The following is a 12,785-nucleotide window of genomic DNA, read 5'->3' on the forward strand; positions in this document are numbered from 1 at the left end:
CCCTCTGCAGGCCGGTGATCCGCCTTCCAGCTACTGGCCCCCGTGTCCCTCCCAGGACCCCGGTGCCCCTTTAACTGGGTCTCCCCCTCCCACCCCACTATCCCCACTTTGCCTCAGTATTGGCTACTGCCCAGTCTCCATCTAGCCCCTGTTCACTGGGGCAGGCTGCAGTATCAGCCACTCATCACTGGCAAAGGGGTTTGGACCTGCTGCCTCGGCCTCCCCCTGGGCTGCCCCCTGCAACTCCCAGTACCTGTTAGCTTTGTGCTAGGCCGCAGCCTGGGGCTTTCCAGGCAGGAGCTCCCCAGCTCCTCTGCCTTTCCCCAGCCCTGTTTCACTCAGGTACCTATTGTCCAGCTCCCTGCAGCCAGGCCCTTCTCCCTTTATAGCTAGAGACAGACTGTTTGGGCTTCTGGCTTCCCTGGCCTTCTTATAAGGCCCTGTAGCTCTGTTTGGGGCGTGGCCCCAGCTGCAGCCACTTCCCCAATCAGCCCAGCCTAAAGGCTGCTTTCTCCAGCCACAGCCCCTTCCCCGGGCTGTTTTAAAGCCCCAAAGGGCAGGAGCGGGTAGCCACCCCGCTACACACCTCCCCCCTCAAAACCCTCACCCCGGGGAATCAAGGGGCCTTCTGGCCTGTGCGACCCGGAGGTGTCCCGCCAGCCACGCCTGCTTCTGCTCACTGTCCCTCAGTTTGAAGGCCAGGGCTTCCTTCTCCTGTCGGGCTTTTTGGAGCTCTGCTTGTGCCATCCGCTGAGCCCGCTCCGCAGCCTCTAGCCGTGCCCGCAGGTCCTGGTCCCCCCGGCAGTCTTCCTGACCCTCCACACTCCGGGTCTGGGTTCCCACAGTCACCTTGTCCACCCCCACCTGGGTCCCAGCCTCCCACTGGGCCCAGTCCATTTGGGTCTCCTTGTCAATGACCTTCCTGGCGATGGTCAGGGTCTGACCCACTCACAGGGTCCCCACCGTCCCAGTTGCCGTCTTCACCACCTCCCCTGGGTGGCCCACTGGCCGGTCAGCCACTCTCTCGGCTGCCTCCAGCTGCGTTGCCCTCCCCACTAGGGGGCAGTCTTTCCTCAGGTGGCCCAGCTCCCGGCAACGCCAACAGGCTCCCCGCCTCGGTGTTGCCCGGGCCCCCTGCTTCTTCCCATTGTCCCTCCCTGGGCCAACCCGTCCTGGGTTGCCCTGGGTCGTGTTCCTTGGGGCCAGGCAGTCCCGCCAAGGTGGCCCCGCCTCCCACAGGCCCAACACGCCCGCAGCCGCCTGGGTTCCCTTACCCAGCGCACCGTCTGAGGGACTGGGTGCTGTCCCAATCTGGGGTGAGGCACCCTGCCCCCAGCCCCATAGTGACAGTCCCGTTTTATGTGCCCGCTCCTGGCACAGACGTAACAAGTCCCTAGTTCTACTCTAGGGCTCCTCCCTTGGCCCTTGGCGGTTCCTCCTGAACACCTGCCGCAGGAGCTTCTGCAAGGCCCGCTGTTCCTCCACCAGCTGGGCCATCTGTCCTTGGAGGGCCCATTGCACCTCCCGCAGTCCCTGTGGGTCATCAGTCCCCTTCCACTGGGGTGCTGACTCCAAACCCCACCCCTGGACAACGCCTGGAGTCTCAGCAAACAAGACCCCGGTGTAACAGGGATCCATCACCCCCAGCCTCAGTTTCTCCACCTTCTCAATGTCCAGGCATTAATTCCACTATCCTTTCTCTAGCCCCTTGTGTCAGGGGTGGACTGCTATGCCCACATTCTCCACCATGTGTAACGGGGTCCGACTCACCCCTGCGGCGCCTCCTGCTTGTCGTCCTTGGGAATTAGTTCAGTCCAGTGTCCGGAGCGCCCTCTGCTGGCCGGTGATCTGCCTTCCAGCTACTGGCCCCCATGTCCCTCCCAGGACCCCGGTGCCCCTTTAACTGGGTCTCCCCCTCCCACCCCACTATCCCCACTTTGCCTCAGTATTGGCTACTGCCCAGTCTCCATCTAGCCCCTGTTCACTGGGACAGGCTGCAGTATCAGCCACTCATCAGTGGCAAAGGGGTCTGGACCTGCTGCCTTTGCCTACCCCTGGGTTGCCCCCTGCAACTCCCAGTACCTCATGGCCTAAAGCTAGGCTGCAGCCTGGGGCTTTCCAGGCAGGAGCTCCCCAGCTCCTCTGCCTTCCCCCAGCCCAGCTCCACTCAGGTACCTATTGTCCAGCTCCCTGCAGCCAGGACCATCTCCCTCTGTAGCTAGAGAGAATAATCAAACAAATACCCAAAGAGTTGTTCTGCCACTGGAAATTTTACTTGTATTGAAACCATTCCAGTGACTAATAATGTAGCCTGTATCTTATTGCAATACACCCCCTCCTATGCTATTAATGTCAATGCCTCTTGAAAGTACCTGAGATTAGTTAAAGGTATACAACCAACTGATGTGATATAGTACTACACCAAAGAGATACGTATTAGGATATTGATGGACTGTAATTAATACAACACTAGGGACTGTCAAATTTACATTACCCTTACCCAGTTTCCAGATCACCTCTACAGACCCAAATTGCTCACAAGGGGCTGCCATAAGATTAGCACAACAGAGGACCTGGGTTATTTCCTCTGAAAGAGGGACCTGACCGGATCCCTATAGGATGGGCCAATAGTGCAGCAGCCATTTGGGCTATTCTTAAAAGCCAAGAACATGATGAGAAATTGGACCAACTAGAAAAGGCCACTAGCCTTATTTCTGGGGCACAGCTAACCCAAGTACAGGCTGGAGTTGGTGAGTTACATGTCATTTCCGCCCTTAGTTCTATGACCCAGAAGTTGCTGACAGAGATGGTATTAAATATCACTGAGGCTGGGAAGGCATTGCAGTGGGATCTAGTATGTTCACATGGAAAGGAAAGGGGGAGGGACGATGGGTTCACACACTCCTAGACCCAGGTAGCTTCCTCGCCGGACGATGCCAGGCCGAGTCAGCCCACCGTGGGTCGGATCTTCTAAGATCTTCTACTTACCAGGCTTGCGTTAGAGTAGTCCTGGTCACGAGCTTTCGCTTCGCTGAATACTCTGGGCATCTTCCAGTAACAGTCACTCACACTGGTGTACACACACACACACCAAGGCCTTTATTTCCAAATACCACAATGCATCTGTAACTTACATCCAGACCCAATACCATGAGGCGGTATGACAACCCCTCTTGAGGCGGTAAAAACCCCTCAGCATCGGTGCATACCTAATGCATTTCCTTATGCATTACCTTATTGGCCAACCAAGCAGTTCTCCAGTACTGCTTCAACCTAACCTTGTTGGGGGTGGCAAAACCATTCCCCAATACCACTCTGCATCTGATCTTGCTGCACAGTCAATAAGTTCATATGGCGTAAGCCCAACAGGGACAGAAGGCCCCACGGACAGTCCTCCTCCGATACCCCAATAGAGATTTCAAAAGGTCTCATACCTCTCTTGTGGCGCCATGGGGTTAGAAGGGGAATGATCCGTAGCAGCTGCCTGTGTCTCTGTAGGCATTGCCATCCCGGACGAGCCCCCAAATTGTCGGAGAAAAACTCAGTTCTCGCTTTTTGGTTGGGTGCAGCAGAGTCAGATACTTTATTCTGTTTAGCAGCGACAACAGGGAGAGAGCACACTAGGACATAGGGTCTCCCCTTCCTAGACAGGTCTCTCAACAGCTAAACAATTACAGCAGCATTTATACTTTTGTTACAGACAATAATAAGCAACAGCTGCATTGTGTTTATACATAGGTCATCCTGATATCTTGTTTTTCTCACTTAAGAGACGCCAGTCTCCATATTGTATTATCTACACAAGGTCGAAAAACAACTTCTCACACAGTTCTTTTCCACTCGCCTCACACAATCCTCGCTTCTACAAATCTCGCGTTACTTGGGTTACAGCTAGCCTGACTCTGGCTAACAGAGACTGTCATGCATTAAGATCCCCTACAAATCCCTGTCAGTTCTTTCTGTATTTCCACAATGGAATGGTGTAAAATGGACAATAATCCAGTTAAGTAATTGTTTGTCCAGAGAAAATATCTGAATGTGTCCGTCCGCAATGGCCATGGAGTGGCAGAATTAATGGCCCGTTGCAAATGGGGGCCATTAGCGGTGATATATACAGGGTCTGGGATGTTTACTGGGAATGTACACAACACTTGGGGCGACAATTGCACCAGCATCTGGCACAGTTACACACAGCTATGCACTGCCATCGGGACTACGGTGCACAAATGGATCTGCGGAACTCATTGCTGCGCACAATCGAACCAGCACCGATTACCCAATCCCATCCCAAGTAGTCAAATGGTGCGGACAGCACTGAATTTCACTGTGGATAGTCAATGGACACACAACATGGACCAGAGTACACAAAGATTACAGGAGGAACTCACCTCAGCAGCCAATGGTTGGACACACTTACAATACACACGTCAGGATGGCACTGACAGAATTTTAACGCTATCGAAGGAGGAGGAGCAGGGTTCTTGGTGGTGTCCGAGATGCTGGACCATACTGCAGTGGTCAGGACTCTCGGTGTTGCTGTGGATGATCATGGCGGCTGGTGTATTGTTAAGTATAGTTGTGTTACGTTACATATGGAACAGTCAAGAGGGGCACAACCCTCTAAAGAACGGCCACTAATTATAACCTATACGTAATGTAGTAAGCCCTCCCCCTAGTGCACTAGACAACCCAGACCCAACCTTCTCGGGCCCACTACAGTGGGAAGTCTGGAGCACTAATTGGAATAGGGGTGGTACACCCGTACCAGAGAAGGTGCCGGGCATTGTACTGCACAAGGGGCAGTGGGACAGATGGCGCATCGGCACATTTCACCTCGATGCCTGGCCCGATCAGGAGATGTGTCGCCCTATGGCCTGTGCTTTCCCAGGGATACCTGGGATCCCAACAGAAAAGAAAGGGGGTGGAGTGTTAGGATATAGCTATTCAGGCCCTGCCTGTAGAGGTGTATATTTAAGAACTTAGGTGTATGTTTATCACTTAGCTAGTTATAGAGGTATAAAACAAAGACTCAAAACCACAGTCTGTGTCAGGGCCTTCTCTCACTGTGACAGTTCAAGGCCTGGTTCTTAGGCTAAGGCCTCCGGCTAAGCAGCAGGAGCAGCGATACGCTGGGAAGCGAACGGTCACATCCTCACATCCCGAACCACCCCCTCACACACACACACACACACACACACTGAAATAAGGGGGTTTGGGGCTGTGTCAAGGCTGATTCCCCACTCTGGCACTTTGAGCACAGGAAGTGGGGCCCACAAAGACTCTAAAAATTAACACTGGCCACTCTAGGCTCGTATTCAACTCCCAGGGTTACAGCTTTTCTCTGACCTTGGCTTGGTAAACGCTGCCACCACCCAAGAGCAGAACCCCTTTGAGAGCCCAGGAAGGGGCACTTGGGAATCCCTCCCTGTGGGGTACCCTCAAGCCCTTTCACCCCCTCCCCTCCGGGGAAGAGCTGAGAAAGAAAAACCAAAGGAAATCAGCTGTTGCCACCAGCTAATTAAACAACATGTGCACAAACCTCTTAGACCCAAAAATCCAATTCTGTTCCTTAAAAAGGTAAATGTTAATAATTAAAAAAAAAGAAAGAAAGAAAATACATCTGGGAACTCAGGCTATCACTAGGTTTAAAAAAAACAACAACTATAAGGATTAAGCACCCAGAATAGCTTTCTTCAGGTTCAGCTTAATGGTTACAAGCAAAAGAAAAGCACCTGGGGTTAGCACAGAGGAATCCTCAAGCCATTAAGAAATAAAAGGGATAAACCTAATCGCACCTTCCTAGACATTCCCTGATCTACTTACAAATCTGGGGTTACAAATGAGCAGTTTCTAGGTATGATACTGATGATTTTTCATACCTGGCCCAAGCTTCTTACAGCTCTGCCCTGTCCGCCTCTCCCCGGAGAACAACAACAGACAGACAAACGGGGGGAGTCTTTTTTCAATTTTAAAAAGTTTGAGCCTTTCCATTGGCTCTTTTGGCCAGGTGCCCCCTCCCTTCCTTTTACCTTTGCGTAGCAGTGAGACTTTTTAACCCTTTACAGGTAGAGCAAGTAGAGAACAGCTACTAAAAGGGATTTTATAGCTACCGGCTGGCTGGGTGTCCATAAAAGGGAGCTACCCCCTCCCCTTCATTTATCACCAGCTGTTAGGAAGATGATCCTGACCTGATAGTGCCCATCACCACCAGATAAAGAAACAGATCTTAACATGGTTGAAGAAAACTTAGGGCAAGTCTTCACTAGCAACCTGGCTTGTGTAGTCGCCGCACCAGGCCTGGGAGACAGCTCTCCCGGCACTGTAAAAAACCCATCCCCTGTAGCTCCCAGCACTGAGACCCTGTCTACACTGGCACGTTACAGGGCTGAAACTTGCTGCGCTCAGGGGGGTGTTTTTTCACCCCCCTGAGCGAGAAAGTTGTAACCTGGCAGCGTAAACAAGGCCTTAGTTTGACAGCATCCTGTGTGGCAAGAAATCACTTCTCAGTGGTTGTGGTTGTCAAACCCTCATTTCTGTCTGTTTTATCTTCATGGCCCTCCCTTTTCTATTGTTAATCTGCCTGGTTCTCTAATGGTTTCTGGCTGCTGTATAATTAACTTTGCTGGGTGTAAGTTAATCAGGGTAATGGGATACAATAGGTTACAGAATTATGTTACAGGATGTTAGGATTGGTTAGTTAAATATCAGTAAAATGATCGGTTAAGGTGTAGCTGAGAATATTACTCAATAAATTGGGGTCAAACAGGAGGTGGGGGGAAGGGAAATTGGAATCACGCTTGCTGGACATTAACTCCAATGAACATCGCATTGTCTGCACTAGGGACTGCTGGTCGTTTGCTGCCTGCTGCCTGCGTGACAGGAACCAGAGAAGTGGGAGGGTGAAGGAAAAGCCCTCTAATTGCTCTATAGTCACAGCTGGTTCTGGCCAGTGGGAGGACAATGGGCTGCGGGGAGAGGACCCCGGTGACCTGACCAGCCAGTTCCAGCCAGAAGGGAACAAAGGACGGATGAGAGGAGAGGCTGGAAGAAGAGGAGATCCAGGAGGCCTGTTTACCTGGGACAGAAGACAAAGGACAGAGATGGGACTTGGGGGACGGTGATATCGGATGCCCAGCTGGAAGGAGGGGTTTTCTGGGAAGGAGGAGAGAGCTGCCAGAGCCAGCTGGAGGCAGGACAGATCTAGATGTACTGTGCTGAGGGAGGCCAGGCCTGTGGCCCTGAGAGTTCCCTGTGCTGAGCTCAGATGCTCAATAAACCCTCCTGTGTTACGCTGGCTGAGAGTCGCTCCGGGCTAGAGAGCAAGGGGGCAGAACCAGGTGTGCTAAGGCTCAGAGAGGTGGGGTTCCAGGAGGTGCTGGAGTCCAGGGCTTAACCCCCGAGAGCGGACCCCCGAGCAGGGCTGTCACACTGAAGGGGGGTCCCCCCAGGGACCGTACAGAGCCGAGAGGGCACGAGTCCCGTGCGTCTGTGACACACAGGAAATACAACTTTAATAAAGCTTCTAGTTTGTTTCTGAACTGCTGTGCACAGCTGTCCTGGGTTCTCAACCCAGCTTCCAGGGCGCATCACTAAATTCCTGCATTCGTAATACAGTTCATTATGTGGGAGCGTCTCTAAATTATTATCTTCAATAAATAGATCTCTACAACCCCGACCCAGATCAGGGCCCCTTTGCGCCAGAGGGAGACACAGTTTCTGCCTCCAATGAGCTTACAAAGTAGACAAAGGATGATTCTCTCCATGTTATAGGCAGGGGAAACTAAGGCACAGAGATGACTAGATGTGATGAAGGTCACACAGGCATGCTGTGGTGGAGGCAGGTCTCCTGAGTCACACTCCAACACTCTGACTGCAAGACCATCCTCCCCGGTGCCACTAAACGGACTTTTTCTCTGCCACCTCCAGAGCCTGGGTGAGCACCCGATGGGCATCCTCAGCAACGCCATCCAGAAAGAAATGCAGGGCGTAGTTTGTGACTAGGAATGAGGTCTCTGCAGCTAGGAGGGTTCCACACACTGGTAGGAGACTTATGTACTTTTTAACTTTTATCGTGGTTTCACCCATCTCCTTGTCCCCTTGCTCCCAGGCAAGATCAGTAAGCTTAGACGATTTGACCAAGCAGTGGAAATATTGACTGAATTTTGTAATATTGTAATATTGACTCATTGCACTACCTGAAACCTTGCTCAGCAGCTCCAAAGCATCTTCTCTTGATATTTCCTTGGCCAATGGGGTCTTGATCACATCCTTCAACTGAGACACGGGTTTCCCGGCCTGTTTGGACAATTTAATGAGGGATTCTTCATCCAAACCGAAGACTTTGCAGTACTCGGTCATGGATTCCACCAGGATGTCAACGTCACATGAGACAGAGAGGTGGGGGATGGGAACAGCCGCAATAGCGCACGACTTCAGGGCTCGTTTCCAGATCTGGTTCTTCAGGGCTTCTTTTTTCTTATCCAGGATTGGCCTTGAGATGTTGGGAAGCGCCAAGAGGAAAACGTGTCTCTTGTGAGAGTCCAGTTCGTTGGCCAGAGTTTCCTGCAGTTGAGGAGAATCGTACTGGTCGAATTCCCACCTGGAAATGAGGAAAACCTGTGGGGAATTTACTCCTTCCCTCCTCAGCTTCTCCACACAGTCGTCTCGGATTGTCTGCAAGGTGGTCTCCTGGTCGTAGTTTCTTTTTCTACTTTCGTTTCTCAAGTCCTCGTCCACTTTGGAGCGCACAAAGTAGAACTTCTTCCCCATCTTCTGGATCTCCTGGGCCAGGTCTGCGTTACAGGATCTGAAGCGCTTCGAAGTGACAATGATGAAGAAGTCATAGCGGGCAAAGCTGACCTGTTGAAGGTAGGTGTCAGGCCGGAAGCTTGGTGTCCCGATCCCAGGCAAGTCCCACATCTTCACATTGGGGAGTGTGGGATGCAGATAAGCGATTGGCTCTGTTGTCGTTTCTATGATGCCAACCTCGGCCGCTCCTTCATCATCGTCGGCTAATCCTAGCATGGCGTTGATGAAGGACGATTTCCCAGATCCCGACTCTCCCGTGATGGCGATGTTGAGCTTGGTGTTTTTTGACAGCTCTAGGGCCTCCTCTGCTTTTTGAGCTGCTTCCGAAAGGTTCCCTGTTTCAATGGCAGCCTTTAGCTCTTCAACATCCTTCTCGGACATACCAGGGACTTTAACATCCAGATCTTGAAATAGGCTCCTCGATTCCTCTTCTGTAGACGCCATCTCCCTGGGGGTGGAGGGAAGAGAAGAGAAATATGCTAGTCATGCTCATCTTTCACCCAACCAGCTGCAGTCCAGTTGTTAGGGTACTGAACTGGGACTGTCAATGTTACATGTTATTCTTGTTATTTACTTTAAAGAAATGACCCCAACTGAGAATAGTGCCCTGTCAGGGCAGAGATGCCCCCCAGAATCAGAGCCACTCTGCACAGAACCAGCCCAAGACTGGGGCCCCCATTCTGCCACATGCTGCACAAACCCCAACTGAGGTCAGGGCCCCCATGGTGGCAGGCGCCACACAGACCCTGATGAGATTGGAGCCCCGTTGCACAGACACAGTGAGGGACAGCCCCAGCCTAAAAGAGTTTCCAGTGTAAATAGACAAAGAGAAGGATTTTTATCCCTACTTTATAGTCGGGGAAACTGAGGCACGGTGGGTTTTTAAGTGATTTGCCCACAGCCATCCAGGGAGTCTGAGACAAAGCCAGGCATTAAACCCAAACATCCTGTCATCCTTGTGTACATTTTGATACATTTGCACTGCACCTGGCACAATGGGTCACCTGATCTACGATTGGGGTGTCTATGTGCTACTGTGATACAAATAAATAATCATAATAATTTACTCCAGAGTGTGAGAGACTTTGGCACACAATCTCCAGCTCCCGAGAGAGTCCCTGCTAGGGAGTATTGAACATCTTAGACTTACACTATCTCTTCTTCGTCCAATGCCTTGGTCAGGACTGTTTGGGCATCTTCAGCGATGTCATCTAGAAAGCGCCGCAGGACAGTGTAGGTGACCCAAAAAGACAACTCTGCCTCGACAGATGTACCAGTCAATCGTAACCCACTGAGGATACATTCTGTTCTTGTCATGCAATCAGCTTTAGCCTTGGCCAGCAGATTCAACGTCATCTCATTTGATATTTCTTCAGTTAGAGGGGACCTTACCACAGCTTTCAAGTTTGCGACGGGCTTCCCAGTCATCTTGGCAAGGTAAACCAGGGACTCATCATCCAAGTCAAAAGCCTCGCGGTAACTTGCCATGCAGCCCATCAACCGGGGAATGTCACAAACAACAGGGTGACCTGGGATAGGAATGGCAGAGATGGTGCAGGACACCAGGGCTTGTTTCCAGACCTCTCCCTGCAGGGCTTTCTTCTTCCTTTCCAGGATGGGTCTGGAAATGCTGGGCAGGGAAAGAAGGAAAACATGTCTCTTGAACAAGTCGAGGTCATCTGCCAGAGTTTCCTGTAGTTGTGGAGAATCGTACTTGCCAAACTCCCATCTGGAGACAAGAAAAACCTGCGGGGAGGTCACCCCTTCTCCCTGCAACCTCGTCACACAATCGTCTCTGATTTTCTCCAAAATCCTCCCCTCACTAAAGCTTTTCTTCCTTTTTTCATTTTGCAAGTCTACGTCCACCTTGGAGCGCACAAAGAAGAACTTCTTCTCCACCCTGTGGATCTCCTGGGCCAGGTCAGCATGGGTGGATTTGAACCGCTCCGACGAGATGATAATGAAGAAATCATAGCAGGCAAAATTGACCTGCTGGAGGTAGCTGTCAGGTCGGAAACTCGGCGTCCCAATTCCCGGAAGTTCCCACATGGTAATGTTTGGATGTTTAGGATGAGGATAAGGAGTTGGCTCCATTGTTGTTTTCGCCATATCAACCTTGGCTGCATCTTTGTCATCATCATCCAGACCCAGCATGGCATTGATGAAGGATGATTTCCCACATCCTGACTCTCCCGTGATGGCGATATTGAGCTTAGTGTTTTTTGATTGCTCCAGTTTGGAAACTACTTCTGAAAGGCTCCCTATTTGAACCGCGGCCTTTAGCTCTTTGAATTCCTCCTCTGACATACTAGGGAGTTTAATGTCCAGATCTTGAAATATACCAGATGAAGCTTCTCCAGTAGCATCCATCTCCCTGGGGGAAGAGAAGAGAAAAGATTGTACTCATTGTCACGTTGTACCAGGCCATCTGTGGCCCAGTGGGTCACACTGAGATTTAGAAGATGTTGGTTCTATTCCTCTTTCTACCCTTTGTCTATTTAAATTTTCAGGTCAAGAGTTAACTCTCCCTGTACAGCACCTAGCACAATGAGATCTTGATCTATGTTTGTGCCACTGTAATATACATAATTAATAAATATGGTTAGAAAATTTGAGGGGTCTGCAAAGAAATTCGATTTTCCATAGACACACACACACAAAATCATGATCCAAATATTTTGATTAGGAAATACTGCTGTGATGCCTCATGGGAGTTGTAGTTCAGGTGCCTCATGCCCCCATTTACCGCTATAGACCAGGTTCACTGGTCAGACTACATTTCCCATGATACACTTCACTTCCCCCTCTTGGAGATAGAAAGAAGCAGAACATCACAGGAACTTCTCACTAGAGTGTATCCTAAAGGATGTAGTCCAGCTCGGGATCCCCACCATAGAGGAGAATGGGGACTTGAGGGTGATGAACTACAACTCCCATGAGGCATTGCAAAACAAAATATTTTGGTTTTCTGCAATTATGGATTTTTTAACAAAAAAAAATCTGACTCTTTTAGCAGAAAATCAAAAACAGAACTATGAAATATTTTCATCCACCCTAATAATTAATAATAATACACTACATCAGTAGAAATGTGAGAGAAGCTGTGAATGGGGATGGGTCACTTGATGGTTGCCTGTTCTGTTCATTCCCTCTAGGGCACCTGGTATTGGCCACTGTTGGAAGACAGGCTATTGGGCTGGATGGACCTTTGTTCTAACCCTTTATGACTGTTCTTATGTTCTTAGAGAGGAGTTTCAGCCTTCATCGCACCCATAAGCCCACAGAACTGGTGAGATAACACAGGCTGAAGCATGCTGGGACCTTTGTCCTCATCTCAAACCTTGCTAGGGTCTTTTGGTTACCATTGGCCCAGATTCACTTCTGATGTAAAATTCCACCAAACTGGTATTTTACAGAATAAAATAATTATTAATAATGCTTATGATGTTTGAGAATCCCATTGACTCCAATGGAGCTATGACCCATTGACCCCAGCTGGGATCTGGCCGATTGACTCCAATGGAGCTATGGCCTATTGACCCCAGCTGGGGGTCTGGCCCCATTGACTCAATGGAGCTACGGCCGATTGATCCCAGCTGTGATCTGGCCGATTGACTCCAATGTTGCTACGGCTCATTGACCCCAGCTGGGATCTGGCCCCATTGACTCCAGTGGAGCTACGGCCGATTGACCCCGGCTGGGGGTCTGGCCCGTTGACTCCGGTGGAGATTCTGACCCATAGATTTTCCCCACCATTTGACTGGGGTCCTGTGAGCTCCAGGCCAGTGTATTAACCACAAGACCAATCTTCCTCTTGGCCTGTCTTGCTTTTGTACATTTTCTTACATGTCTGTATCATGCCTAGCACCATGGTTTACTGATATACAACTGATGTCTCTACATGCTACCGGAATCATAATAACTACGACAATAATAATCCCTCACTCTTCTATGGCCGTTTTCATCCACAGGTCTCA

At 50.5% G+C, this 12,785-nt stretch overlaps 1 protein-coding gene across 2 annotated transcripts in view; it reads right to left on the minus strand.

The window, feature by feature from the left end:
* Positions 1 to 12,785, minus strand: part of LOC123351333 — a 113,441-nt gene that overhangs the window by 93,771 nt on the left and 6,885 nt on the right. Inside the window, exons 3-4 of one of the 2 annotated variants that reach the window (XM_044990607.1) lie at positions 9,959 to 11,182; positions 8,196 to 9,256 (exon numbers count right to left, since the gene is read on the minus strand). In XM_044990607.1, coding sequence (XP_044846542.1) covers positions 8,196 to 9,256; positions 9,959 to 11,182 — 2,285 coding nt within the window. Of the gene's footprint in view, positions 1 to 6,113; positions 9,257 to 9,958; positions 11,183 to 12,785 lie in introns of those variants that run through there. The other variant, XM_044990605.1, reaches the window with a different exon arrangement.

This window comes from Mauremys mutica, chromosome 17 (assembly GCF_020497125.1).
Source record: "Mauremys mutica isolate MM-2020 ecotype Southern chromosome 17, ASM2049712v1, whole genome shotgun sequence".
Classification (NCBI taxonomy): domain Eukaryota; kingdom Metazoa; phylum Chordata; order Testudines; family Geoemydidae; genus Mauremys; species Mauremys mutica.